The following is a 26,880-nucleotide window of genomic DNA, read 5'->3' on the forward strand; positions in this document are numbered from 1 at the left end:
CAATAGCAAGATTTAAGTCTTGTTATCCTAAATGCAAAAATGTTGGGGATGTGGCTTATATTTTGAGCAGAAGCGCATGCACCGGAGAAAGCTACATGAAGGAAGGGGCAAGAGCATGAGAGGAGTCTGCAGGCAGAAGGATAATTGTTGACGATTTGGGCTCTAATCGTCAACGGTTTTAGGCAGAATTCAGAGGTGTTTCTGCTCCAAACCGTCGATGGCTTCAGTTGGCGCAAGTTACGTATTTTCAAATCGGGGGCTAGTGGATTGGGCTAATTGGAGGAATTTCCTCTGGGGATTGCTACATGCATGATCTTAAATTTCCACGCAATTGTCAAAATTTTTGTCCAAATTTTCGATTTCGTCACCCTCGAAATCGAAATGGCAGTCAATTTCTGTCTTGCATAATTTCCGTCGAAATCTCAACAAATCATCTGAAATTTATCAAAATCTTGAAATTTTAGCAAAACTTGTTGAAATTTTAACTATATGATGAAATTTTGTCAGAATTCAAATGAGAAATTTAGGAGTGAAATGAATTTATATCTTAATTAATTAATTAATTTTATCGAAACCAGTGTTTTAAAAGGCGTTTTTGAGCATTTTGGGCCTAAAACGCCCTAAAGCATTAGTGGAAATGTGTAAGTCCTAAAAGGCGTACGCCTCATGTGTAAAGTCTCGCCTTTTACGCCTTAAATGCCAAGTGTACGCCTTCGAGATTCTTGGTTTATAACATAAATTAAACAGGGCAGAACCCTGAATGCATCAAAAGCCCTATCCTACCTCTCTCACACGAAGCTTCCTCTGTTCTGCTCCCTTGACGAAGCCTCGATGAAGCCTCCAACGAGTTTTCTCCTCGACGATAGCCTCTACTTTTTCTCTGACGATTCCTACAGCAGCTCCTCTCTCTCCGACGACTCGACGGCTGCTTCCAACGATTCCTCCAAGCTTCTCGTCTCTCTCTGACAATTCGACGTTCCCTTCCAAACTTTGATCTGCCTCCGTTGAGTCCTTCTGGCGCATGTTTTCCCTTCGACAAACCCTTCGGAGCTGTCGTCTCTCTGCAGCGACACTCTGTAGTCCGTTGCCTCTCTTCGCCACCCTCTCACCCTCTCGTACTCTCTGCCACTACGTTGGCTACAATTGGCTTTGAAATTAGAATCTTAGAGACATTTTTAATTTGGCTTGGCTCATGCTTATTTTTTAAATATATTGAGACTCGCCTTACGCCTTCGCCTTTCAAAACACTGATCGAAACAAAAGATTATTACAAGTGCTTTTGAAATTATATGAAAAAAAAAAACTTACAGTAATATTTTATTTAATTATTTATGTCTAAATTATCATTACTTGTATAATAAATAATATTTAAATGATTTATGAATTTCATTGTATTAACTGAATATGTTTAATGTACATTATCTTACAAATACGTTTGATAATACTATTTTACAAGTTTTTTACTTCACACAAAACATAGATGTATTTAACTTGTATTATATTAGTCCCAAAACTTAAATTATTATGTTTGTTAACCATTTCTAAACTTTCACAAAGAATTCCATGCTTTACAACTAATTTCCGTGATTTTTTCCAAATCAAAATCGAAATCTAAATTTCCGTAGAAATTTTCGTACTTTTGGAGCTTCAAAATTTGAGTTGAAATCGAAATTTAAGACAAGGGCTACAGGGATTGTTTAGATAGGATCTAAGGTTCCTGTACGTTTAGGTTTGCATATAATCATTGATTTGTAACCCTATTGTAAGCTTTGACATTGTTCATAGTGAAGACAAAGTTGCTGCTCTCGTGGACGTAGGCAAATTTCCGAACCACGTAAATCTTGTGTCTTTTGGTTGTGTTTTGATTATTCTCATTACTGAGTGTTTGCTTCTTGAGTATATATCATCATCGATTGATTGCATTAGTGGTTGTTGATTAATTCTTGTGTGATTGTGTGCTTCCGCTACGTATCCGAGAACAAACAACAAGAAGTGGTATCAGAGCCAGGTTCAACAATGGCTGAGGTCTCTTCGATGAAGTTCGAGGTGAACAAGTTCGATGAAATTGGTAATTTCGGGCTTTTGCAACGAAGGGTGAAAGACTTGCTAGTGCAGTAAGGGATGGTGAAGACTTTGTACGGAAAGAAGTTGGACGACATGAACGACGCAAGTTGGACGGAACTTGAAGCAAAAGTTGTGTCCACTATTTGACGTTGCTTGGCCGATGACGTGATGTACAACGTCATGGATGAGGAATCGCTGATTGCGATTTGGTTGAAGCTCGAAAGCAGGTACATGTCCAAGTCGCTTACAAACAAGCTGTATCTTAAGCAAAAGCTTTATTGGCTTAAGATGGCGGAGGGTTCTGATTTGGCTCAGCACATCAACACTTTCAATTAGATCATTAGTGATCTGAAGTGCGTTGATGTGAAGTTCGAGGAAGAGGATAAAGCATTGATGCTACTGAATTCCCTACCGATGTCTCCTGCATACTAAAACCTGGTTATGGCGTTGACTTAGGGGAAAGTAATCCTGGAATTGGAAGACATCACGAGTGCATTGCTGGGGTTCAACCAAAGGAAGAAGGTCGGCGATGAGGGTTCACATGTTGAAGGGCTCGTGGAGAAACTAAATCATGATTGTGGGAGGAGCGGTTTCCGAGGTGGATCGAGCAGCCATAGGGTTCGGTCCAAGTCCAAGAAGAAGAAGGACGTGCGGTGTTTTAAGTGCAGGAAAATAGGATACTAAAATCCGACTGTCTAGAGAGGAGGAAGGGAGTTGCTGATAGTAAGGAAGGTTCGTCAACAATGGCAAATGTAGTTGAAGAAGGAGACTTTGGGAGCGGTGATGGTGATATGCTCTTGGTTTCATCGGGGTCGGATGAGTTCGCAGATTCTTGGATCTTGGACTCGCCGTATTCGTATCATATGACGCCCAACAAGGACTGGTTCAGTACGTACAGATTGGTTAGTTCTAGTTCCGTTTTGATGGGGAACGATGCTGGGTGCAAAGTGATCGGGATGGGGAATATTAGAATCAGGATGTACGATGGTGTGGTGAGGACGTCGTATGATGTGAGGCACATACCAGAGTTGAGGAAGAATTTGGTTTCGTTAGGCACCTTGGATTGTAACGGGTTCAGTTACAAGTCCGAAGGTGGGGTAATGAAGGTAAGGGTGTTCTGACCGTGATGAAGGGGAAGAGAGTGCCGGGTAATATTTACACACTGCACTGCTGGGTACCACGGTTGTAGGTGGAGTTGCAGCCGTAGAGTCTGAGTCTGACAGTACTTTTCTGTGGCATATGTGTCTAGGGCATATGGGTGAGTGTGGGATGAAGGAAGTTCACAAGAGGAATCTTCTGAAGGGGGTAAAATCATGTAATTTGGAGTTCTGCAAGTATTGTGTGCTTGGGAAGCAGAACCGGGTTCAGTTTATGACAGCCATGCACAAGACGAAAGGAGTACTGGACTACATTCATTTGGACGTTTGGGGACCGGTGAGAGTGGCATCACGAGGGGGACATGTGTATTTCATGAGTTTTATCAACGATTACTCACGAAAGGTCTGAGTTTACTTCATGCGTCACAAGTCGGAGACTTTTGCCAGGTTTAAATTGTAGAAAGTTGAAGTGGAAAACCAGACCGAGAGAAAGATCAAATTTCTTAGGATAGTCAATGGGACTGAGTACACAAACTTGGGATTCAGAGAGTTCTGCGAGCAGTAGGGCATAAGAAGACATTTTACCGTACGTCAAACACCGCACCAAAATAGTGTGGTGGAGAGGATGAATTGAACCCTGGCTGAAAGGGCTCGGTGCCTCAGGTTGCAGGCTGTGCTCACTATGAATTTTTGGGTCGAGGTGGTTAGTATGACGTGTTTCTTGGTAAACAGATCATCTAGGGCATCACAGAATGGGAAAGTTGCTGAGGAGTTGTGGACAGGAGAAAAGGTAGACTCCTCTGGACTTTTATTTCGGTGTTCGGCCTATGCGCACATTCCTGGTGAGAGGAGAGATCTAAGCTTGAGGTGAAGTCTAGACGGTACATGTTTCTGAGATATTTGAAAGGCGTGAAAGGGTTTAAGCTATGGGATCTAGAAGGTGGTGATTAGTAGGGACGTGGTTTTCGATGAGAAAACAATGTTGCGGCATACTCAAGAAGAAATAGAGAAATCGATGTTGGAAAATCGCACTAGCAACGAGCATGCAATTTAGGTGGAGTTAGAGACTCAGGGCAGACATGCAGGGAGTCCTAGCCTGAGAGATCAGCCAGCGGTGCAGGTGGAATCAGGAACTCAAGGTGGAGATGACAGAGGGAGTTCTAGCTTAGATGACCAGCAGCAGCGTTGTTGCATAGTTGTAGACAGACCTAGACGCGTCGTCAGGCCACCCCCCAGGTACGGTTTTGATAATCTTTTGTCTTGCGTGCTTATTACCAGTAGTGGGGATCCTACTACTTATCAAGAGGTCGTGCACAACCAAGAGAAGGGTAGCTGGATTGGTGCTATGGTGGAGGAGATGAAGTCATTGCATAAGAACCTAACATGGGACTTGGTGGAGTTTCCAGCTGGTAAGCGGGCAATTGGATGCAAGTGGGTAAACAGGAAGAAGGAAGCAGTTTCCAAAAGGGAAATAGAGAAGTTTAAGGGTCGCTTGGCGGAAAAGGGGTACTCGTAGAGGAAGGGAGTAGATTATGATGAAATTTTCTCCCCTGTGGCCAAGCACACTTCCATCAGGGTAGTGTTGGGACTGGTAGTGCAACATGATCTGCATCTAGATTAGATGGACGTAAAGACGGTGTTCCTCCATGGTGATCTGGGGGAGCTGATTTATATGACACAGCCAAAAGAGTTTAGCCAACCCGGACAGGAGCACTTTGTCTACAAACTGAAGAAGTCACTGTATAGACTAAAGCAGTCTCTGAGGCAGTGGTACAAGAGGTTTGACGCCTATATGACCCATATCGGCTACAAGAGGTGTGAGTGCGATTGCTGCGTCTATGTGAGGAAACTTGTGGACGGGTCTCTCATCTTTCTGCTGCTGTATGTTGATGATATGCTGATTGTTACTAAAGACATGACCGAGGCAAAACGGTTGAAGACTCTGTTGGGAAAATGTTCGACATGAAGGACTTGGATGTAGCCAAGAGGATACTTGGCATGGAGATTCCCAGGGACAGAGCTACAGGGAGACTATGGTTATCTTAGGACGGCTATGTGGAGAAGTTGTTAGAGAGGTTTAGCATGACTAATGCTAAGATGGTGAGCATGCCTTTGGAGAGTCATTTCAAGCTGTCTACCGTCCAATGCTCAAGGACGGATGATGAGATCCGTGATATGTCGACGGTCCTCTATGCTAGTGCAGTGAGGTGTCAGATGTATGCCATAGTGTGTATGAGGTCAGAGCTAGCACATGCTGTTAGTGCGGTGAGCAAGTTCTTCTCGAATCTGGGTCAACAACATTGGGATGCTGTGAAGTGGATTCTTAGGTACTTGAGGGGTGTGTTTGGATATGTCATAGTGTTCAGTGCGTGATAGAGTGATCTGTCGGTAGTAGGGTATGTGGATGTTGATTATGCAGGAGACCTAGATAACATGAGGTCTACCATAGGGGACGTCTTTACCCTTGTGGGAGGACCTATTTGTTGGAGGTCTATAGTGCAATTGCTCGTGGCTTTGTCTACTACTAGGTCGGAGTTCATGACAGTGGTTGAGGCTGCCAAGGAAGCGTTGTGGCTTATGGGGTTGGTTAGAGAGCTGGGTGTCTAGCAAGGTGGAGTTCAGTTGCAGTGTGATAGTCAGAGTGCCATCTACTTGGCGAAGAATCAGGTGTACCATGCGAGGACGAAGCACATTGATGTGTGGTATCATAGGGCCTGGGAACTGATTGTTTCAAGAGAACTTCTTCTTGAAAAGGTTCATACGTCTGACAATGCGGCTGATATGCTGACGAAGCCGGTCAAAACGGACAAGTTCAAGCATTGCTTGGACTTAATCAATGTCACCAAGTGCTATACGGGAGACGGGCCCAAATCTACTGTTCGGGGTGGAGCAGCGGTTATGCTTTCAGATTTTCAAGGTGGCCAATATTTGCCATGGTGGAGATTGTTGGGGATGTGGCTCATATTTTGAGTGGAAGCGCTTGCACAGGAGAAAGCTACGTGAAGTGAGGGGCAAGAGCATGAGAGGAGTCTACAGGCGGGAGGATAACTGTCGATGGTTTTAGGCAGAATGTAGAGGTGTTTCTTTTTGCTCCAAACTATCGATGGTTTCAGTAGGCGCAAGTTACGTATTTTCAAATTGGGGGCCAGTAGATTAGGCTAATCGGAGGAATTTCATCCAGGGATTGCTACAGAGATGGTTTAGATAGGATCTAAGGTTCCTGTACGTTTAGGGTTCGCCTATAATCATTTATTTGTAACCCTGTTGTAAGCTTTGACATTGTTCATAGTGAAAACAAAGTTGCTGCTCTCGTGGATGTAGGCAAATTTCCGAACCACGTAAATCTTGTTTCTTTTGGTTGTGTTTTGATTCTTCTCATTACTGAGTGTTTGCTTCTTGAGAATATTTCATCATTGAGTGATTGCATTAGTGGTTATTGATTGATTCATGTGTGATTGTGTGCTTCCGTTGTGTATTCGGGAACGAACAACAGCAAAAAACAATGTATACTATATTTCAGAAATAAACTTAAATTGATAAATAAATTAAATTCAGAAAAATGTATTGTATACTGTATTTCCAAACAAAACAGCAGCTAAATTCAGTGAAAAATGTTGTATATTAATTATAAACTTGTGTTAAATTACATAATTAATTACATATGATATAATATTAACTTATTGACTTAATGCATGTTAATCTATAACTTGCGAGGCCTCTCGCTTGTTCGAAGGCTCACTGGTTTGAAGCCTCTCGCTGTTGAAGACGTAGGTCGTGCTGGTTTGAAGGCTTGAACCTCGAAGACGAAGGGCTCTTGCAGAGGCTCTCTTGCTGGTGAAGGCTCGAAGACTCGAAGATTTGAAGATGAAGGTGTTTCGTGCTGGTTTGAAGGCTCGAACCTCAAAGATGAAGGGCTCTTGGGAAGGCCCTCTTTCTGGCGAAGACTCGAAGATGTGAAGACGAAGGTGTTTCGCGCTGGTTTGAAGGCTTGAAGACGAAGCCTGGACCTGCTGGTTCTAGTCGAAGCCTCTGGGTAGGGTTAGGGAGCCTTGCATTTTCTTTCTTAAAAGGTTAAAAAGAAAAAATGAAGTTTAAATGTCAGATATCTCAAGGCACGACTCACTGTACCTTGAGCCTCAGTGTGCTTCACTGTGCCTTGCTGCGCCTCTTGAAGGTTGCCTTGCCTCAACCCTGGTGTGGCGCTAGCCTCGTTGTCCCTCTGTGCCTCTTGCCTAAGGCGCGCTTTTGACTACTTTGTTTGTACCTGATTGGGTTCTCCTGAAAATGAAGATAGTGAAACCATGGAATTTCTTTTGAAGGCTTTGAAGAGAGGGTCATGAGTCTATTTGAAGAAACAGATAAAAAGAGAGAAGAGAGGAAGGGAAACTTAACATTAAAAAACCTATGGGAAGTAGTTCGAAGAAGGATGCTATTAGGGGGCTCGAACCATTGGAGTTTTCAGTGAATCATGACAAGACTGGAGGGATCTCAGACTTGGCGGCGGCTGAAAGCAGCTGGGATATTTCGTTGAACCAATGTTTACGAAACTGATATCATGGAATGTGAGGGGCCTTAATGATAAATCAAGAAGTGTTTTTTTAAACAAGGAATTGTATTAGAAGAGAGAATAATGTGCATAAGAAAAATAAAAATAGAAAAAAAGGGGAAAAACAAGGAGAACAAGAGATTCTCCCTTTACAACAATAAAACCTGACTATAAAGATCACAGAAAAAAAAGAAAGCAACTCAATGAAGCAGAGCCAACTGATCCTGCTGCAGGCATTCCAAAGGAACATGACAAAAAGGAAAAAAACTAAATCTGTGAATCAGGAATGTATGCTTAACTTTTCTCAACCATTGTAGTGGAAATGTTGTATGCTTGCTGGAAACTTAAACTAAATCTGTGAATCAGATAATGGTCAACAGCTTATGGGGGAATGAGAATTGCAGGTGGATTTTCTTGGAGAAATGCAGGTGTTCTTATTTTGTGGAAGGATGGGGTGGTGGAAATGCTGTATCACTCCATAAATTCCTTACAAGTTTCCTCCCTATTCAGGAACCTTGAGGATAACTTCAAGTGGATTCTCACTAGTGTCTATGGTCCAGGTGAAGGACCTTCTAGGCAGTTCTTGTGGAATGAGCTCCTGGAGGTTAAAGGCTGTGGGTTGCCCCTTGTGTTAGCAGGGAGACTTCAATATGGTCTTGTATCCTTATGAAAGAAGCAGGAGAACTTTGGATATTGTTTGCATTAAAGAGTTCCCTATATTTCCTTTAATGAGAATGCCCTCATTGATATTCCCCCCATTCTTGGATCTTTCTCATAGTTCAACTCCTAGGAAACTCACTTATTTTCAAGAATGGATAGATTCTTTATCTCCATAGACTGGGAAGAACATTTCCTTAAGGTTACTCAAAATCTTCTTAGAAGGCCCATCTTGGACCACTTCCCTATCCTCCTTGATACAGGAGGAATTAAGCAGGGGGCTAATTCCTTTTTGGTTTGAAAGCATGTGGCTTAAGCACAATGGTCTCGGTGATTAGGTTAACAATCGTGGTTTACTCTTCATTTTGAGGGGAAAGCAAGCTCTGTAGTTGCCTATAAATTGAAGGGGCTGAAGGATAAATTGAAATGGTGGAAGAGGAATATTTTCAGAAATATTCAACTTGAAAAAATTAAGATCCTTAATTGCATAAAGGAGCTTGATGATGAGGAAGTAGGCCAAGGCGTCAATGCTGAGAGTAAGACAGCAGTAGTTTTGCCCAGGAAAGAGCTTGCTAATGTCATTAATATGGAAGAGAACACTTGGAGACGAATATCTAGGGCTCTATGGCTTAAGGAAGGGGATCAGAGCACTAGTTTCTTCCACCGAACGGCAAATGTCCATTGTAGGTTCAACATGTTGACCAGAATAAAAAATGAGGGGGAGACTTTAGTTGAAGAAGTAGATACCAAAAAGGGCATTTGCGATATCTACAAAGATCTTTACACTGAACCAGACACTTGGAGGCCAGCAGTAAATGCCATTGCTTTCAGCACTCTCAATCTTTTGACAATGCCATGGCTTGAAAGGCCTTTTGATGGGGAGGAGATTTATCAAGCCTGGGCACTAATAGAAATAAAGCGTCCCGAATAGTTTCTCTTTGGCTTTATCAAGAAAATTGGGGTCTTCCTATGCAGGGCATAATCAGCACTTTTGATGATTTACAGAACTGGAAGATTTATGAATGGCATTAACTCCACATTTGTTATTATGATTCACAAGAAAACCGGGGCTTGCGACGTTATGGACTTTTGCCCAATCAGTCTCATGGTAGTATCTTAAGGTCCTTTCTATGGTACTCATTGTGAGGCTTAAAAAAGCAAGTCTGGAAGTTATTGGATAGTACCAGCATGCTTTTGTAGCATGCAGGCAGACTATGAATGCTGCCTTATTGCAAATGAAGTTGGATGCCTATGGTAAAGATAGGAAGAGTGGCGTAGGGGGTGGGGGGAGGGGCTGAGTTTTAAGTTTCAAATGGAGAAGGCTTTTGCTCTTGTAAGTTGAAACTTCCTTCTTCACATTCTCAGAAGAATGGTTTTTAGGTTACATTTGATTCGTGGAATGCCTATTCCTAGGAATAAACTAGTTATAATAGGTTAGTTACAATTAGTTATACAAAAAATTATGATGTTACCATAAGGCAAATAACAAAGAAAAACTTTTCATGAATCTATAACTAGGAATAGACAAGGAATAACTATTCCCAAATTTCACCATGGGAATGTCTATTCCTCTCTTATTACATGTTGGATGAAATAATAAGGAATATATAAGCTGTGGCTATTACTTCTATTCCCAAATTTCTCATTGTCTTCCATCTTATTCCAAGGAATAAATATTTTGTGAACCAAATGTAACCTTACGGAGCTTTGGTCTAAGTGGATCCAACAATGCCAACTTTTTTAGCGCTCATCAATGGCTGCTTATCTGACTTTTGTGCTCTTCTTGAGGTTTTGAGGCAAGGTGATCCTTTCCCCACCTTATTATTTATCTTGGTAATGGAAGTGTCATCTCTTGTTGAATAAAGCTACCGAAGGAGGCCTTCTCAAAGGACTTAGTAGTTAGTATTGGAAAGAATGGGAGAGAAAGTGGAAATCTCTCGTCTTCCTTTTTTGGTTGATGACACCAGCATTTTTTGCGAAGAGGAACCTGAGCAAATCCTCAACTTTAGGGGCTTTTTTCTCGGGTTTGAAGTGATCTCAGGTCTGAAGGTGAACCTGGAAAGTGAAATTATTCTAGGGGACAGCACCAAGTGGCCTCTCCTTGCGGGTCTTTTGGACTGCAAGCTATGAGTTTCTTGTATTACCAAGCTCGGTCTCCCCCTTGGAACCAATGAAGGAGTTTGGGGCCCCATTATTGAAAGATTCGAAAAGGAGCTGGCTGGTTGGAAAGGAACTATTTGTCAAATGGTGGGAGAGTTACCCTGATGAAGAGCACCTTCTGCAATCTCCCATTCTATTATATGTCCCTCTTCCCTATCCCTCACTTTGTTGGCAAGAGGTTAGAAGGAATTCAAAAGAGATTCCTTTGGGGGAGCTCAAATATCAGGTCATCAAATGAGGGGCTGTTAAACAACCTATTCAACATGGAGGCTTATGACTTAAATCTCTCTCTACCTTTAACAAAGCCCTCTCGGTAAATGGCTGTGGAGATTCGTGAAGGAGAAAGACCACCTTTGGAGGGGAATCATCACTTCAAAATATGGTCTTCAACATAATGGTTGGACCACTAGAGGTGAGAAAGGAGCTATGGTTTTGGATTTTGGAAATTCATCAGGAAAGGTTGGGATGGTTTTTCTCCCTCATCAGTTTCCAAGTGGGAAATGGGGATAATGTTTTCTTTTGGCACAATATTTGGTGCAGTCAATGTCCCCTTAGCACAATTGCCTTCATATTTAGTTTGGCTTGCAAATTAGGATGCCCTAATCATTAATTATTTTCAAATTATAGATGAAGGGACTTTTTGTAATGTTCCCTTTGATAGGGAAATTGACCATCTTGTTGATTTTTATGGTATCTTGCACAAATTCCAATATAAAAAACTTACTAGTGATCCCAAGTTGATCTGGGATAAAAAATGATAGACTTGCTGTCAGGTGCTATTACAAAAATCTCACTCCTCCAATGGCAACCAGCAACAACTTCCCCTGGGAATCCATATCAGAACAACAGCCCCCCTCAATGGTTGCTTTCCTAATGTGTGGGAGGCAACTCTTGGGAAGATTCTTAACATTGATAACTTACAGAAAAGGGGGGCTGTTTCTTGCAAATAGGGTGTATTTGAGTCAAGCTGAATCAACAATGGGATATTCAAACTCAATTCGAAAATGTTTAGCTCGAAACTCAACTCAAACTCGATTGATCACAAAATTTCTGGACTTGAGCTCAACTTGATTAAGCTCGATTTGATTGTAAATTAATATGAAAATAATATAAAACAATATAATGCATATATAACATTAAATTAATTTATAAAATATTTTTTATATGACATATAATATTAAATTAATAAATTTACAAAAGCTCGATTGGGCTTACGAGTAGTTTTACAAAACTCGAACCCGACTCACCTACACCCCTACTTGTTAACAGGTGCTTCTTCTGTTTGGAAAATGCGGAGTCTATTGATCACATTCTCTTGCACTGCTTCTTGATCTAAATTTTTTGGAGCTTGGCCGCATCTATGATCAGATTGCCATTAGAACAGTGGAAGGAGAGTTATAGGCTTGGAAATTTATCTGCTCATGCAAGTAAAGGAGGAAAGCTTTGTCAGTTTGTCCTCCATTCTCCTTGTGGGTTTTTGCAGAGAGAAAGAAATAAGAGAGCTTTTGAAGGATCATCTATGCCCTTTAATGTTATCCAAGACTGATGGATTGCTATTGTCAGTAGTTGACATTGTGGATTGTTTTTGATTTGACACATGTAATTCTCGACTTTTCAGACACCTTGCAGTGTGGGTGACTTCCTCTGGTTTATTTGTACTTGGGTAGCATCCCATTGATGCTTTTAATTGAATTTATTTTTGATTATAAAAAAGTTACCTATTTTGACAAAAATCTTCCTTGCCATTTGCCATGGTGATGGATCCATTATGTTTCTTATAGGACTCAACATGCATCGCCACTATTTTTTGGGCTTCAGCATGCCCTAGTCTCAAATTAAGCCTCCCTCACACCCTCCACACCTTGATCGTTTTTCTCCCAACCAGTGAGGTTGATACCAAATCCTTCAAGGGCCATAGGAGAAAAGTTACTAACAGTAGGGCCAAATCCTCCTTATATATGCTTGCTTGATGCTAGCCAATACACTGATCAACTTCTCAAAAGCCTTAAAGTGGTCTTGTAACTATCGCCATCATTCAACTTTGACACAAACAATTTTTTACCTCTAGCTTTTCTCTAGAATTTTGCATAAATTTTTTGGAGAAGTTTCTTGACAATGTTTATGTAGACACAAGGCGCTAGAGAAACAAAATTTACTGCTTTTAACTCGCGCCTTTCTCAATGGTCATTGCTAGTTGTTGCCTGTTTCATATCTTTCCCAAACAAGGCCATGATCAACACACGTTGCACCAACACCTCCTTAACCATGCTTTGCCACTTTTGAAAATAAAGATTTCTATCAAACAGCCCCTCTTGGCTGCCATCTCCACATTGCCCAGGTTCTCTACCTTGGGATCTGATACCACTTGTTGGGCCTAACACACTTTAGTACCACTTCTTGTGACAAACTGGAATGCATCAGACAAGCAAATTAACATGTAAAGGAACAGCACACACAAATTTAATGTGGTTCAGCCCTTTTAATTGGTCTACATCCATTTTCTTTCATAAGAACAATCAGCTAAGCATAAGGTTTACACCACTCTTAAACACTCAATCCCAATCCTTATATAGCCATATGGGCCATATCCATCAAACCTTACACAGTTTAAGACCCTACAATTGTTGATCACAAGCAAACCCTCAAAATTTTCTCATCACCACTCACGATTACTTAAAATAGCCCTGACAGGCAAAAATTGTTGGCAGGAAATCCATCATATGAAACTCAACAAAATTAGGAAACCAAGTTTTCTATTTGCCGAAGTTTAGAACCATCATATGAGTTTCCTAATTCAAGTCAAATTCCAACACTTCCAAATATCATGAGACTTCTTGTGCTATGTTTATAATTTTAAGCTTGATTAACATTAAATTAAAGCAGTATGGGTAAAAGCATTGAAATTGCATGTTTTTTTTTTTGGCTTCATCTGTTTGGTCCTCATAATCAATCAGTCATTCCCCATCCAAAACCCTTCCCGCCCTTTCCTTTGTACTTGAGACCTCCAACACAAAGAACCATAGTGGCGTAGACAAATCGTTGGCCATTGGTTTGTTCCCTCGGCAGTCTTTGAACTTATATGTTGATAATGATGCAATCTAATGACTTTAATTATATATTTAATTTTTTTAATATATGAATATCTAATTTGGTAATAAATTAATTGCAATTTTTTGCAGACTAATCCTTATCAACATAGAGTAGCCTACTTATGCATGAATTTAATTCTTTTAGTGATTTTTAATTTCATGTTAGCATCATTCATTCATCTAATATGGAACTTTTTAGGATCCCGCAATTCCTCAACAAGAACCCATGAGCTAAATTTGGAAGTTTCCCCTCACAGAGCTGGTAAATTTCAACTTCTTATTATCTTACTGATGTGTGTAGAATTGGGTTGAATGCTTTTGCTATTAGGGGTTAATTATGACTGGTTGGTCCGCTCAAAGTTGCATAAAAGAATAAGTTCATTTTATTGGGTTTGGAAGTTCCCTTTCGTTGGTTTGTTGTGTATATTTATTATTTATTTTTATTTTTTTAAAATGTAGTTTCTGCAGTGAGATTGATGCGGATAGAGCTGGGTGGTGCTTATGCTGACCTTCTGAATGATACAGGAAAGGGATCTGGGCATGATGAGATGGCATATGTTGAGAGAACTATTGGGTTTCGTACCCGGGATTTGTATGATAGAGATCTGAGATTGGTCTCTTCCTCATTCCTGGTTCTTGCTTTGTATATTATAATTTTCTTTTGTTAATCCTATTCATTATCTAAGATATGTCATATGTGCTACTGTTGTTTCTTTGAACCATAATTTTAGTTCTTGAAGGCATCGACAGAAAATTTCAGTAGAAGCTGGCACCTAAATACTGGGAACTTAACCCTATAGCACAACTGTCTTTGTTGACATCAACTTCAATATGCTTCCTTATATTTATGTAATGTTTAGGAATTCCAATATTATTTATTGTCGTCGTCGTCATTGTTGCTGTTGTTATTATTGTTATGATGGCACAAGTGTATAATAGAACTAACATATGACTTCTATTAGGTTACAGTAATTGTTGGAGGTACCATTCGTTGGAGAAGATATCTTGATCATTTGATTGTTTCGTTATGTCATGATGAGAACACTTTTAGGAGCATGGAACCACTTCTCTTACAGGTATACATGCTCTGCATATTTTATATGGACGTTTTTTCCTGGAAAGATAAATTGATACTCTCATTTCTTCAAGTCTGCTGTGGTAAGAAATAGTCTTGATAGGTTCTGAATTTTGTTCCTACATTTTTTTTTCTGTGCAAGGTAAAAATCAAGAAATCCAAACAGGCTTTGCTGGCTGATTTAATAGAAGGAATCATTTTGATGTCTTATCTATATATGGTCTAATTTTTCAAATATCAAAAACTTGTCAGCATGTTCATTGAAAGTGTGCTTAGGTCCAAGGTGCACTCAGGTGCCAAGGCCTACTCAGTCAGCATTGGGCAAGGTGACATGCATGAGGCATGCGCTTACGCAGTCATATTTATGTCTCTGGACCAGGTGTGAGGACATGCCAGCTGCGTATAGGCCTCTTTTAACTTGATACATAAAAAATCATGTATTAAGCCAAATCAAGAAAGAACTTTTGATGAACCCTTAAATACATAACTGAATTATAAATAAATTAGACAATTCTATTTATTTATGGACTAAATTATTTGTGTGCTACTAGTGTGTGTATAGTAGGGTACGTGTAAGTTTATGTAGACGTGATAAATTTTTTAGAAACTATTTATGTTATGTATAAGAATTTTATGAACAATTTAGAAGAAGATTTTTTTAGCTGTATGGTTAAATCCTAGGAAAATTTAAAGAAGTGAATCTCACCTTTCTTAGGCACACATCTGTGCCTTGTGCCTAGGCCACAGCTGCCCTTTGTGCCCTAGTGCACCTTGTACATTTAATGACCATACTTGCCTGCTTTCATGTGTCAAAAGATTAGACTTTTTTTTGATTCTTTTGATTTTTTTAATTGTTTGTCAAAGCTTAGGGTTGTCCAATTGCTGAAATAGAATAGAGGCTGAATGTGCATGCAGGCTATTGTGTGTGTGTGTGTGTGCATGCACATATTATATTAATTTAAAAACATGCTTCAAAAGATAATGTGGGGCATAGGAACCTTCACTGTGAAAGTGTCACAGTTAATTATTCTTTTGTATTGTATGTTCGTTTTTAGATTCTTCGAATTGGTTGCTACGAGATTGTGAAGCTGGATGTGCCGCCATATGCTGCTGTTGATGAGGTAAATTTTAACCTCCTTACCCCCTCCCCCAAATTTTCTACCGAACACATCCTGATTACTGTTTCTAACGTAATTTTAATGTATTTTTGTTATTAAAAAATCCTTGTATACATGGATTAACCCGAAGTGGATTGTGAAGCAGCTCTCTAGTTTCAACAATGTGCAGAGTACTCTGGAATATCACCACAGTGAGGATAATCGTTCTATAATAAATAAGGTTTTTAAAATCGGGTTTCTACATAGGATTGCTAGGGGATTTAGTGGGATAGATTAAGAATCATAAGCCTTTACTAACCATTGAAAATAAATACAAAAAATTCATTTATAGGTTATTTTAACGAGAATTCAATAATGTAAGCCAACAAACTTGGCTACCAAGTGTTCGAAACTAAGAAATCCTAAGTAGCTCATATGGTAGAACTCTCATATAAGCAAGAAATCAAGTGTTCAAATTGTTGAATTTCTAAATAAAGCCAACTTATATTGAAAAATAAATACATACTTAAAAAAGGACAATTTTTAATACAAATTAGTCAACAAACAGCTAGACAACATGAATACCTAAAATTATATTTATATTAGCAAACAAAACAAAAGCCAAACTATTGTGCGTACTATAGACCCATTATGCATACGCGGGAGCTTTGTGCACTGGGCTGCCCTTTTTTTTTTTATTAGCAAACAAAACAAAAGCCAAACTATTGTGCTAGCTCCTCAACATTTATCTCATTATCCATGATACATTGTCATGTTGTGCTTCATCAATATTATTGAATGACTACATATATTAGCAAACAAAGACAAAAGCTAAACTATCAAGCTAGCTCCTCAACATTTATGTCATCATCTGAGCTGTACATTGCTATATTTTGCTTCGTCAACATCATTGAGATAATCATTAATTACTATCTGCTACTCATCATTAAAATCATCATCTCCATAGCTATCATTATAATCAAATGCATTGGTGTACTAATTATAATCTTCATCTTCAACCTTAACATTAATGTTTCATCTTCAACCTTAGCATTAATGTTTGAACCACTTAATGAACGTCAATGAACTAAACATAAATTAATATGTCCATAACTGCATTAGTGTTAAATAGAAAAAAATCACTACATAAGTTGTCGATTCATAGTTCAACTTGTACAGAATGAGCACCAAGCCTACTGTTAGAGCAATTTTAAAAATATAAATTTATTATAAGATCTTACAAGCCTGCTACAATCCTACTAGGATCTGGATTGTTTTGTATAAGTAGTATCTTGCTGAATCATGATTTTGACAACTATAGTTCCGTAATTTTGTTGGAAAATTGTTACATGGTGGCATGGTTAAACTTTTAATTGTGCTACTCAACCTGTTTGGTGTTCTTCATAAGACCTTAAAAAAGGAAAAAAAAGAAAAAAAAGAAAAAAAAGGAAAAAAGACCATTACTACCTGTCCAATCGATCATTCACTTGTCTACAGGACAGATCATAAAGGTGCCCAATAATGAGCCTGGAAACTCTGAAAGAGATGACTCTAGAGTGGAATCAGATCTTGATCTCAATATTTCTTCTTACCTTTGGCATGTAATATCTTATTTAAATGTTCTTTAGCCATTCTATGCTATATGTAACTGCAGAATGTGAGGCTTGCGAAAGCTGCCCTTAGACCTGGTGCAGGTAACATGGTTAATGGGATTCTTCGGAAGCTTGTTTTGCTTAAGGTGTGTCATTTTCTATCTATGAATATTATAATCATTTAATAATTGTGAATGTTTAATCGAGTGCTTAAGTCTCTGCTTTTGCAGGAAAATGACTCCCTTCCATTACCCAAGGTGGAAGGCAATGATCGTGCACAAGCTCGAGCTCTTGCAACCCTTTATTCTCATCCAGTTGTAAGTTTGTGGTGCTACCTATTATTTGCACTTCTATTAATAAATTTATTGGATGATATGAATTCATCACAGAGATAAATTAAGGAATGAACATATTCGTGGTAAGTTAGGTATAACTCTTTTAGAAGATAAGGAACGAACGACTCAGATGGTTTGAGCATTTGCAACGTAGGCTGATTAGTGCACCAGTGAGGAGGAGTGAGCTAGTTTTTGTGAGGGGCAGTAGAAGGGGTGCCGGGGAGAGTTAGACCTAAAATAACTTGGAAGGAGATAGTGAGTAAAGATTTAATAGCGTTGAATTTGCTGAAGGAAATTGCCCATGATCGTATAAATTTGTGGAAAATGATTCATGTAGCCGAACCCACTTAGTCCACCTAGTGGGACTTAAGACTTGATTTGTTTTTTTTTGTTGTTTGTGTTTGAATTCATCATAGAAATGGTTATTGCAATGCAAACTGTCAAATTTATCTATTGAACTGACCTAGTCATTGCTCACAGAGTGACATTGTATCAGCATGATAAGTTTTTTAAAATTAATTTTGAAAATTTCAAAGGTAGTTGATGTGCCTAAGTTATCACAAATTTTCAGTGAAATTGGAGGACTTAATTCTACCTCCTTAGAAAATGAGCAATGTTAAAACTTAGTATAGTTGTGTTTGAGGTTGTTGTTTATAAAACATTATTTGGTAAATTGCACTCTGATATTTAAAAAATAATTGTGGACTCCAGTCACTGGCAAACTAGCTGGGCTAAGGGTCCAAACTGTTGTGATGCAGCAATGAACATTTAATAAATTTTTGTTGCTAATACAAGAAGGTGTTGACTAGATATTCTCCATCCATGAGTTTATTCTCCAATTTTAGTGTGGACAAGTGGTATCTATTGAGTTATTCTAAGGGCTGTGTTATCTTGTTTAATTATTTGTTTTAATAGTGAAGGATGCTTCATGCTTAAAGTTAAATTCTTCTAAATTAAAGAAAGATAATTATATTTTGTAGTTTGGAAGAAGGAAGGATAGGGTAGCCCTGTGGAATTGTAGCCAGTTTGCAGTTTTATGGGGTTTATGGTTGGAACATAATGTGGGGATTTTTCTTGAGAAGGAGTTGAATTCATCATTGGTGTGGGAAAAAAATTCAGTATTTGACTTCTTTATGGTGTGTTAGGTTTGGAATTTTCAGGGAAGCTAGTTTTCAGGATTTAAATAGGGATTGGAGGAACTGGTTGGCTTGTGTTTTGTTGTTTTAGTTTTTTTCCTGGTTTGAACCAGATTTTTTTCAGGAGATTTCTTATTCTTCCTCCTTGTAAATTCTTTCCCTATTAATGAAATTTATTTTTCTATAAAAAAAATCATCTTTTTTTGTAAATCTTATTATATTATATTTTATTCTATATTGTTTTCAGTGGATGGTAAGGCGATGGACAAAGTATCTTGGGCAGGAAGAAGCTATTAAACTGATGATGTGGAATAACAGCGACCCCTATTTCAGCTTGAGGTTTTAGCTTAAAGTATGGCTTGTTTTTATAATGTCATAAAATGGATCTCATAGTCTTTTTTATTGCTAATGTCAGGGCAAACAGTGGAAAGGATTTTAGAACAGCTGACCTCATTGTACAACTTAAAGATTTGAAGGTGCTAGTTTAATTCTTTTACGTCCCTAATATCTTTGAAGTTCAATTATGTGATTAAAATGAGGGTAGTGTTACTTGGCTTAATGGTCTAGTATAATATATATATTCTTTAAATACTTGATTTGCAATTACTTCACTTCTATTTTTTTGGACACACCCCCATATTATGCTTCAGTAACTCATATAGTGTATTTTATAATATTGTGTATTATTTTTGCATGCATGTACACATTTTTTGGGGACTATTTACTGGGTGTATAACTAGTGACATTATATGTTTAATAGTGGATTAATTAAATTTTGTGTTATCTACCCTCCCCTGACCTGTGTGTATGCTAGAACAGACAGCTTCTTCTTCTTCTTCTTCCTTTTTTTTTTTCCAGAAGAAGGTAAGAGGTGATATATTAGCACAAGGGAAACAAGAGCAGTTGAATGAGGGGAAATTTACAAGCCAAAGAAAAGAAGCTTAAAATCCAAAGGAAACAAAAGCTGACAAAAATTTTGTAAATTTTCTAAGATTAGATAGATTGCCCCTACCATAAAAAGAAGGATGCACTTCAGAACTAATTCTAGGTCAAAGTTAAGAGTTCTCAAAAATCACTGAATTTCTGGCTTTGCAAGTATGTTAAAACCATGGCTTTTGCTTATGACAGCAGTTGGGTTACTTCCCAAATGAGAAAACTCATGAACCTCTTTACTGCAGCAAGGGAAGGATCTAGGAATTTGCATACAAGAAGTGCCTCTGATAATGTTTCTTGTGGACCTGCAACCAGAGAACAAATGTTTTTTTTCCCATACACTGATGAGGAAAAAATTAATAGAAGAATTGACTTTTTTCCTCACTTGAACAACCTGTTAAGGATTTTAAGTCTATTTCAAGCCAAGCTATGAAGGCATGTTTGGGAATATTCCTGTTGAGTGGCTTAGCCTAATAAATGAGGATGAGGGGACAACATGGCTTCACTTCCTTATTAAGTCCCAACCAGAACTAAAGAGTAAAAGATCGTGAAGAAGAAGGAAGCTGAAGAATTTAAGCCCTCAATTGGATTGGATAGTCATTCTTGGTCCTTAGTGTTGGCCCAAAGGCAACTCAAGAGGAGGGATGTATTGGGTTTAATGATATTAAAAGTGCTTGATACAAATTTAAAGCTAATTACACAATCAAGCAAATAATGCAAAAATGAAAGCAATTTAAAGAGAGAAGGGAAGAGAAATTGAAAGCTCTTTTATATTGGTTCGACTACCCCTGCCTACGTCCACTCTCTCAAGGCCAACTGCCTTGAGGTTCCACTATTTCCCTTGTTTTAATGGAAACCAAGGAAACCAATTACACCCCTTGTTTTTCGAAGACAAGACAACCACATTACAATCCTTGTTTTCTACAAAGACAAGGCAACCAAAACAATAAAGCTTTACAAAATAAAATTCCTCAAAAGGAAGAATATTGTTGGCCTAACAAGGCTTAATCTCGTTTTGTTACTTAACATGTTTGTTTAAGTTAAGTTTCAGGGCTCAAGTGTTTTTATGAAATCAAGTGATTATGTTTGAAGAGCTTGAATGAAGTCGACACTTAAAGCTATGAGTCATGATGGATATAAAGCATATTGAAGAATTTGTTAAAGCTTGGACAAAGCGTTGAAGCTATACGACATGAAGACTTAGGCACTCAGATAGTTTTTATCTTGTTAAAATCTCATGTAAGTACTTCAAATTTCAATAATGAAGATTGACGCTCTTAGGAAATATTATGGTCTTATTTAAGTTTTGGAACCAAACTTTGAAAAACAATAAGTGGCCAAGTGGTCAGGCGTCTGATGATGAATTGTCAGGCGACTGATATGCTTTTGACTTTGTTAATGAACAAATAGAATAAGATCAGGCGACTGAACTATCGTGATCAGTTGATTGACCCAGTACTGACTTTCTGAATGCGCTATTTTTAAAGAGCTCAGGCGACTGACCCTATGGCTTAGTCGACTGATGTCTGTGTTTTAAACTTTTAACAGCGCTGATTTTGTTTTCAAATTTGAATAATTGGTTTCCAAACTTCGAGAAAACTTGGGGAAAATGGTAAGAAACCTTTTTGCTCTATATATATTTTCGCAAATTAGGTTAACTTACACACATACAAATTCAAAATCTAGTGTTATACTGCTGAAAGTTTTTTGAAAGCGCTGCTGTGTGTTCTTGCTGATTTCTCACAAAAATCTGATTTGTTCTTCTACAATCCTTACTCTATAATCATATTACTGGTGATGTAATCTTGAGCTTCATCTTTTTATTGATTTTATTGAAGTATATTGTGATTCTAACTTGTACAAATTTGCTCTAGCCAAGCGTATATTTCTTGTACAAACAAAATTGTTTCTTGTTTTGTTATTGACGATTTAGGGTTGTTGAATCGTTGCCTAGCGAGAGGGTTGTTCTCGTTAGAGAGGCGTCTCCACCTTGAACGGAGAGAGGGATACTTCACCTGGTAACGAAGTGGAAAGAAAAATCCTCAAAGCGGGTTGCTTGAGGCAAGGATGTAGGCTGCTGGCCAAACCTTGTAAAAATCCGGTGTTCAGCTCTTCTTCCTTTACTCTTTAAATTCTTGAAAGATTATAACCTGCGTGTATATTTATGTGTTCATTGAGAACTTGCTGAATATTTGAGATTGATTGTGATTGAACCAAGTTGTATCTTGGAGATTGGGTTATGTTGTTGGACTAAAAATCAAATAAGCATTTTCTCTGAATTCAAGTGCAAAGTTGCTGAGGTAAAATATTTGTGATTAATTATCTGATTGAAGCATAAGTGCTCAAATAATACAAGTTGCATTACTGAAATTATATCTTGAGAAAATCATTGTTCATTGCTGAAAATCAGATTCTGTTAATTGCTTAACTGAATTAATTGAAGTATTGACTTTGGATTATATTTTCAGATTTCATATTCATATCTAGGATTCCCGATTGGTATAGCACGGTCGCTGTTTAGATATTGTGATTGTGTGGTTGAAGTTTTAATTAAAAAGGGATTAAGGTAATTTGCAATTCCGCTAATAAATTTTTAATTCCCCAATTCACCCCCTCTTGGGAATACATCTTTAATTTCAAATATACAATTTAGAGCTTAAGAAAAACTTTCAATGAATAATCAATATTAAGGCTCAAGAGTTTTTCTTTCAAAGATGAACAAATTAAAGTATGAAAAGAGATTAAAGAGAGACTTGAAAGCAAGAGTACTTGGATATTCAGTATAAGTCCGTTTTGTAATGTTCTCAAGGCTTAGGATGACATATATATAGAATTTGGATGTTGTTCGTTGGAGCCTTTTGGCTTGTTATTGGTTGACCATTTACCAGCCGTTAGAGAGGGAAAAATGATGGTTGCAGGAAAAAGCAGTCAGACTGGTCGACCCCCTTCAAGGGCTAGTCGACCGCCTTTGGCCTCTACCTAGGTTGGTCGATCGCCCCCTAGGGTTGGTCGACCATCCTTGGCACAAGGGTGGGGTCTGGTCTTCCTTTTGTTCCTATTTTTCCGGTTCAGGTCCATTTGTGCCATGCCTTTATTTTCTCATAGCTTTACAATCTAAAGTTCATCACAAATGATAGAATCACAATACAGATAAATTAAATTAAGTCTTCAATATCTTCTCTAAATTCTTCAACTTTAGTGGCTTTAATCTGGTAGAACACAATTTATGCACACAACCATTAGTCAACAATAGTTTGTTATCATCAAAACTAGGTTAATGAAAACTTGGAGCTAACAATCTTCCCATTTTTAATGATGATAAACTATTTTCAAGAAATAAGAACAAATATAAAGCATTTAAATCACACACAAGTTCCTATTTTTCTTATCTCTCTCCCTTTGACATCATCAAAACCAAAATAAGAGGGGTGAGGCTAAAAATTAAAACATTTAAGCACGAAGTTTCAATTTTATCAATTAGTATATCATAAAAGATATAGCAATATGCCCCACATGAAAATTATTGCATGGTCAAAAATATGACAATAGATGATACCAAATTAATGCACGGTCATAAAATAATTGATACTATTTGTTGTTGATCATAAGTCAAATAAAAGAAAATTGATACCAATTAACTTAAAAGCAAAATTTTCATGTTGGAAAAAATTTCCCCTTTTGTCAATATCAAATAAAAAAAGAAAAAATTTTTTTGGGGGGGGGGGGTATGAATCTTGCAATATAGACCACAATTTTGAAAAATCAAGTTTGAGCAAAGATGTTCTAGTTTCAAGAAATTGCATGCATTTATGATTTTCAAAACTTCTATCATATTTTCATGATTCATCAAAGACCATGATCTCAAAAGTTTCAATTTTTACCATGGTCATATCATTTAAAATTTACAATCATATTTAAAAATATTCACAATTATGCTCATGTTTTCAAAAAGATTTTCACTTATGCTTGCCCCCTTGGTAAATTCCAAAAGGTTTTTAGGAGGGAGCTCTTAAGAATGAAATCCATAGAATAATTTACAATTATGTTTCAATATGCTTAAATGTTCATAACAAGATATTTAATATTCCATAAGTTCAATAACTCAACATTATGCTCAAATTCATAACAAGCTCAAAATCCATAACAAAAATTCAACATGCTCAAATTTTCCAGACACTTATTCAAGCTCAGCTTCAATAAGATGCTCAATTTTCAATAAGCTAAACAAAATATTCAATATGCTCAACTTCATCATACATATTCATATTCCAAAACAACAACAACAACAACAACAACAACAACAAAACAACAACAACAAAACCAAGCCTTAGTCCCACTAGGTGGGGTCGGTTATATGAATCCTTTTCCTTATGTGATCATGGACCATTTCTTTTGATAGATTCAAGGATATTAAATCCTTACTCACTATCTCCTCTAAAGTTATTTTTGGTCTACCCCTACCCCTACCCCTTCTACTGGCCCCCACAGTAATTAAGTCACTCTTCCTCACAGGTGTACTATGTGGCCTATGTTGCAAGTGTCCATACCATCTGAGTCGTCCCTCCCATATTTTATCTTCTATAGGAGCTACACCTAACTTACCATGACATATTCATATTCCAAAAAAATCATTATTCAAATACTTTTAATATCACCAACAAGATATTCATTTAAGCTCGTCTTTCACATATTCAATATTTTCAAAATTTGCAACTTATTATGCTCAATGATCATCAATTGCAAAACCAAAATGTTTCAATACATGATATTCAATTTTGAGCGTGCTCCCCCTAAACCAATGTACTCAAAATTCTAGCAAGGTTTCAAAAAATACTTCCAACAAAAGAGATTTTCAGTTTTTCATGCTTAACATACAACAAAATTTCCATTTACCTTTAAAAATCATGACAAATCAAAATTTCACAAAATTTTCATTGTATTTCAAAAATTAGCAAAAGATTTGCATACAACAATTATATCATGCAATCTAAGGGAAACACAAGTTTAAAAACAATTTTAATCCCTTATTTTAGATGAAACCTCAGGCGAAAACAATTTGTTTGAAAATGTAACAATTTTGAAAAAGCTCAAATGATTTTATTTTTCAAAGAAACTCATTTTCAATTTAAGTTCCAAATTTGAGGATATTATCAAGTGAAATTACCTGGACCCTTTTGGTAATATTTTCTTATGATAATAATTTCTTTTGTATGGGTAATGCCTCTTTTTAGGCTTGTCAAGAATGACATATTTTGATTAGCTAATACTCTGTCTAAGTTCTCCTTTAATTGAACAATTTTTGAAAAAAAAATGGTTGAGATTCTCAACTTTCTTTTTTCAAAAATCATTTTCTAATCTCAACTCATTTGTAGAAGAGCTAGACTTAATCTTAGCTTTCAAAATTTCATCTTATTTTTTAAACAACTCATTTTCATTTACCAAACAATTAAATTTTTGCTTGAGCTCTTTGTATTTAAAATCATTGCTTTCAAGATCATCATGCATTTCAATGAAAGCATTGTACAACTCATCATAGGAGAGTTGCTCATTTTGAAAGAAATTTGCCTCCTCTTTCGCCTTTGCTTCTTTTTAATCTCCACCGGCTATGAAGCAAAGAGTTAATGTTTCTTCTTCATCCTTGTTCTTTGTCTCCTCTTTGTCCCTTGTCTCCATTTCAAACATGTCACATTGATGAAAACACAAGTTAGCATATTTTTTTCGTATTTATCATCATGTAACATTTCAAAAGAATGCCAAATTTTCTTAACCGTATCACAAGTAGATATTTTATCAAATCATTACAATCTAAGATTAAAAACAAGTTGTTCATTGCCTTGGAATTCATTATGTGCAAAAGCCATTCATTTTCTTCCCACATTCATCTAGGTTTAGGATTTGTTAATACTATTTTCTGCCATTGTTGGAAGAGTGTATCAATTTTGTATAATATCCCATATTTCGAAATAAAAACTTTGAAGGAATATAATAATCCTTGTTTTCTAAAAAACATAATCATTTCCATTGAAAAATGATGGTCTCATGCTGGAATACCCCTCAAATGAAAGGGTGTTTGTTTCCATGGATCCTCTCTAAGACGGTTAAGTCCAAATTTAAAAGAAGAGCATTAGCTCTGATACCAATTTTTGGCCCAAATGCAATCCAAGAGGGGGTTGAATTGGGTTTGATGAAATTAAAAGTGCTTGATACAAAATTTAAAGCTAATTACACAATTAAGAAAATTATGCAAATATGAATGCAATTTAAAGAGAGAAGAGAAGAGGAGAGAAGTTGCAAACTATTTTGTAATGGTTCGATTATCCTTGCCTGCATTTGCTCCCTCAAAGCTAACCGCCTTGAGGTTCCACTATTCCCCTTGTTTTAATAGAAACCAAGGAAACCAATTATACCCCTTGTTAAATTATAGTCCTTGTTTCCTATGGTGACAAAGCAGCCAAAACAACAAAGCTTTATGAAAGAAAATTCCTCACAAGGAAGAATATAAAATTTAAAGCTCAAGACAAACTCTCAATTAATAATGAAGATTGAGGCTCAAGAATTTTTCTTTTAAAGATGAGCAAATTAAAACACAAGGAGAGATTAAGAGAGAATTAAAAGCAAGAGTACTTGGATATTCAGTTATAAGTATGTTCTCTAACATTCGCAAGGCTTATGAGGGCATATATATAGAGTTTGGATGAAAACTACCTATTTTCAGCTTGTTGGAGCCTTTTGGCTTGTCAGATTGATCGACCGCTTACTAGCTGTTAGAGAGGGAAAAATGACCATTGCAGGCAAAAGTTGCCAGATTCAGGGGCCACTCTACCGCCTTTGGCCTCTGCCAAGGTCCATTGACCGCCCAAGCACAAGGCTGGGGTTTGGTCTTTCTTTTGTTCCCATTTTTCCAGTTTAGGTCCATTTGTAACAACAACAAAACAACAAAACCAACCCTTAAGTCCCACTAGGTGGGGTCGGCTATATGAAGCCTTTTTTGCCAATTTATGCAATCATGGACCATTTCTTTTGACAGATTTAGGGGTATTAAATTTTTACTCACTGTCTCCTTCCAAGTTATTTTAGGTCTACCCCTACGCCTTCTATT

The 26,880-nt window shown here is 37.4% G+C and overlaps 1 protein-coding gene across 6 annotated transcripts in view; it reads left to right on the top strand.

Moving 5' to 3' along the window:
* LOC131160227 (uncharacterized) overlaps window positions 1-26,880 on the top strand; it is an 88,823-nt gene that overhangs the window by 24,187 nt on the left and 37,756 nt on the right. For all 6 annotated transcript variants that reach the window (XR_009137964.1, XR_009137965.1, XM_058115662.1 and 3 more), the window contains exons 2-9: window positions 13,813-13,875; window positions 14,073-14,227; window positions 14,576-14,689; window positions 15,744-15,809; window positions 17,440-17,523; window positions 17,608-17,694; window positions 19,096-19,187; window positions 19,264-19,324. Coding sequence is in view for 4 of the 6 variants with exons in the window: in XM_058115662.1 (XP_057971645.1) it covers window positions 13,813-13,875; window positions 14,073-14,227; window positions 14,576-14,689; window positions 15,744-15,809; window positions 17,440-17,523; window positions 17,608-17,694; window positions 19,096-19,187; window positions 19,264-19,324 (722 nt within the window). In the remaining 2 variants the exon portion in view is untranslated. The remainder of the gene's footprint in view (window positions 1-13,812; window positions 13,876-14,072; window positions 14,228-14,575; window positions 14,690-15,743; window positions 15,810-17,439; window positions 17,524-17,607; window positions 17,695-19,095; window positions 19,188-19,263; window positions 19,325-26,880) is intronic.

Source organism: Malania oleifera, chromosome 7 (assembly GCF_029873635.1).
Source record: "Malania oleifera isolate guangnan ecotype guangnan chromosome 7, ASM2987363v1, whole genome shotgun sequence".
NCBI classification, from domain to species: Eukaryota; Viridiplantae; Streptophyta; class Magnoliopsida; order Santalales; family Ximeniaceae; genus Malania; species Malania oleifera.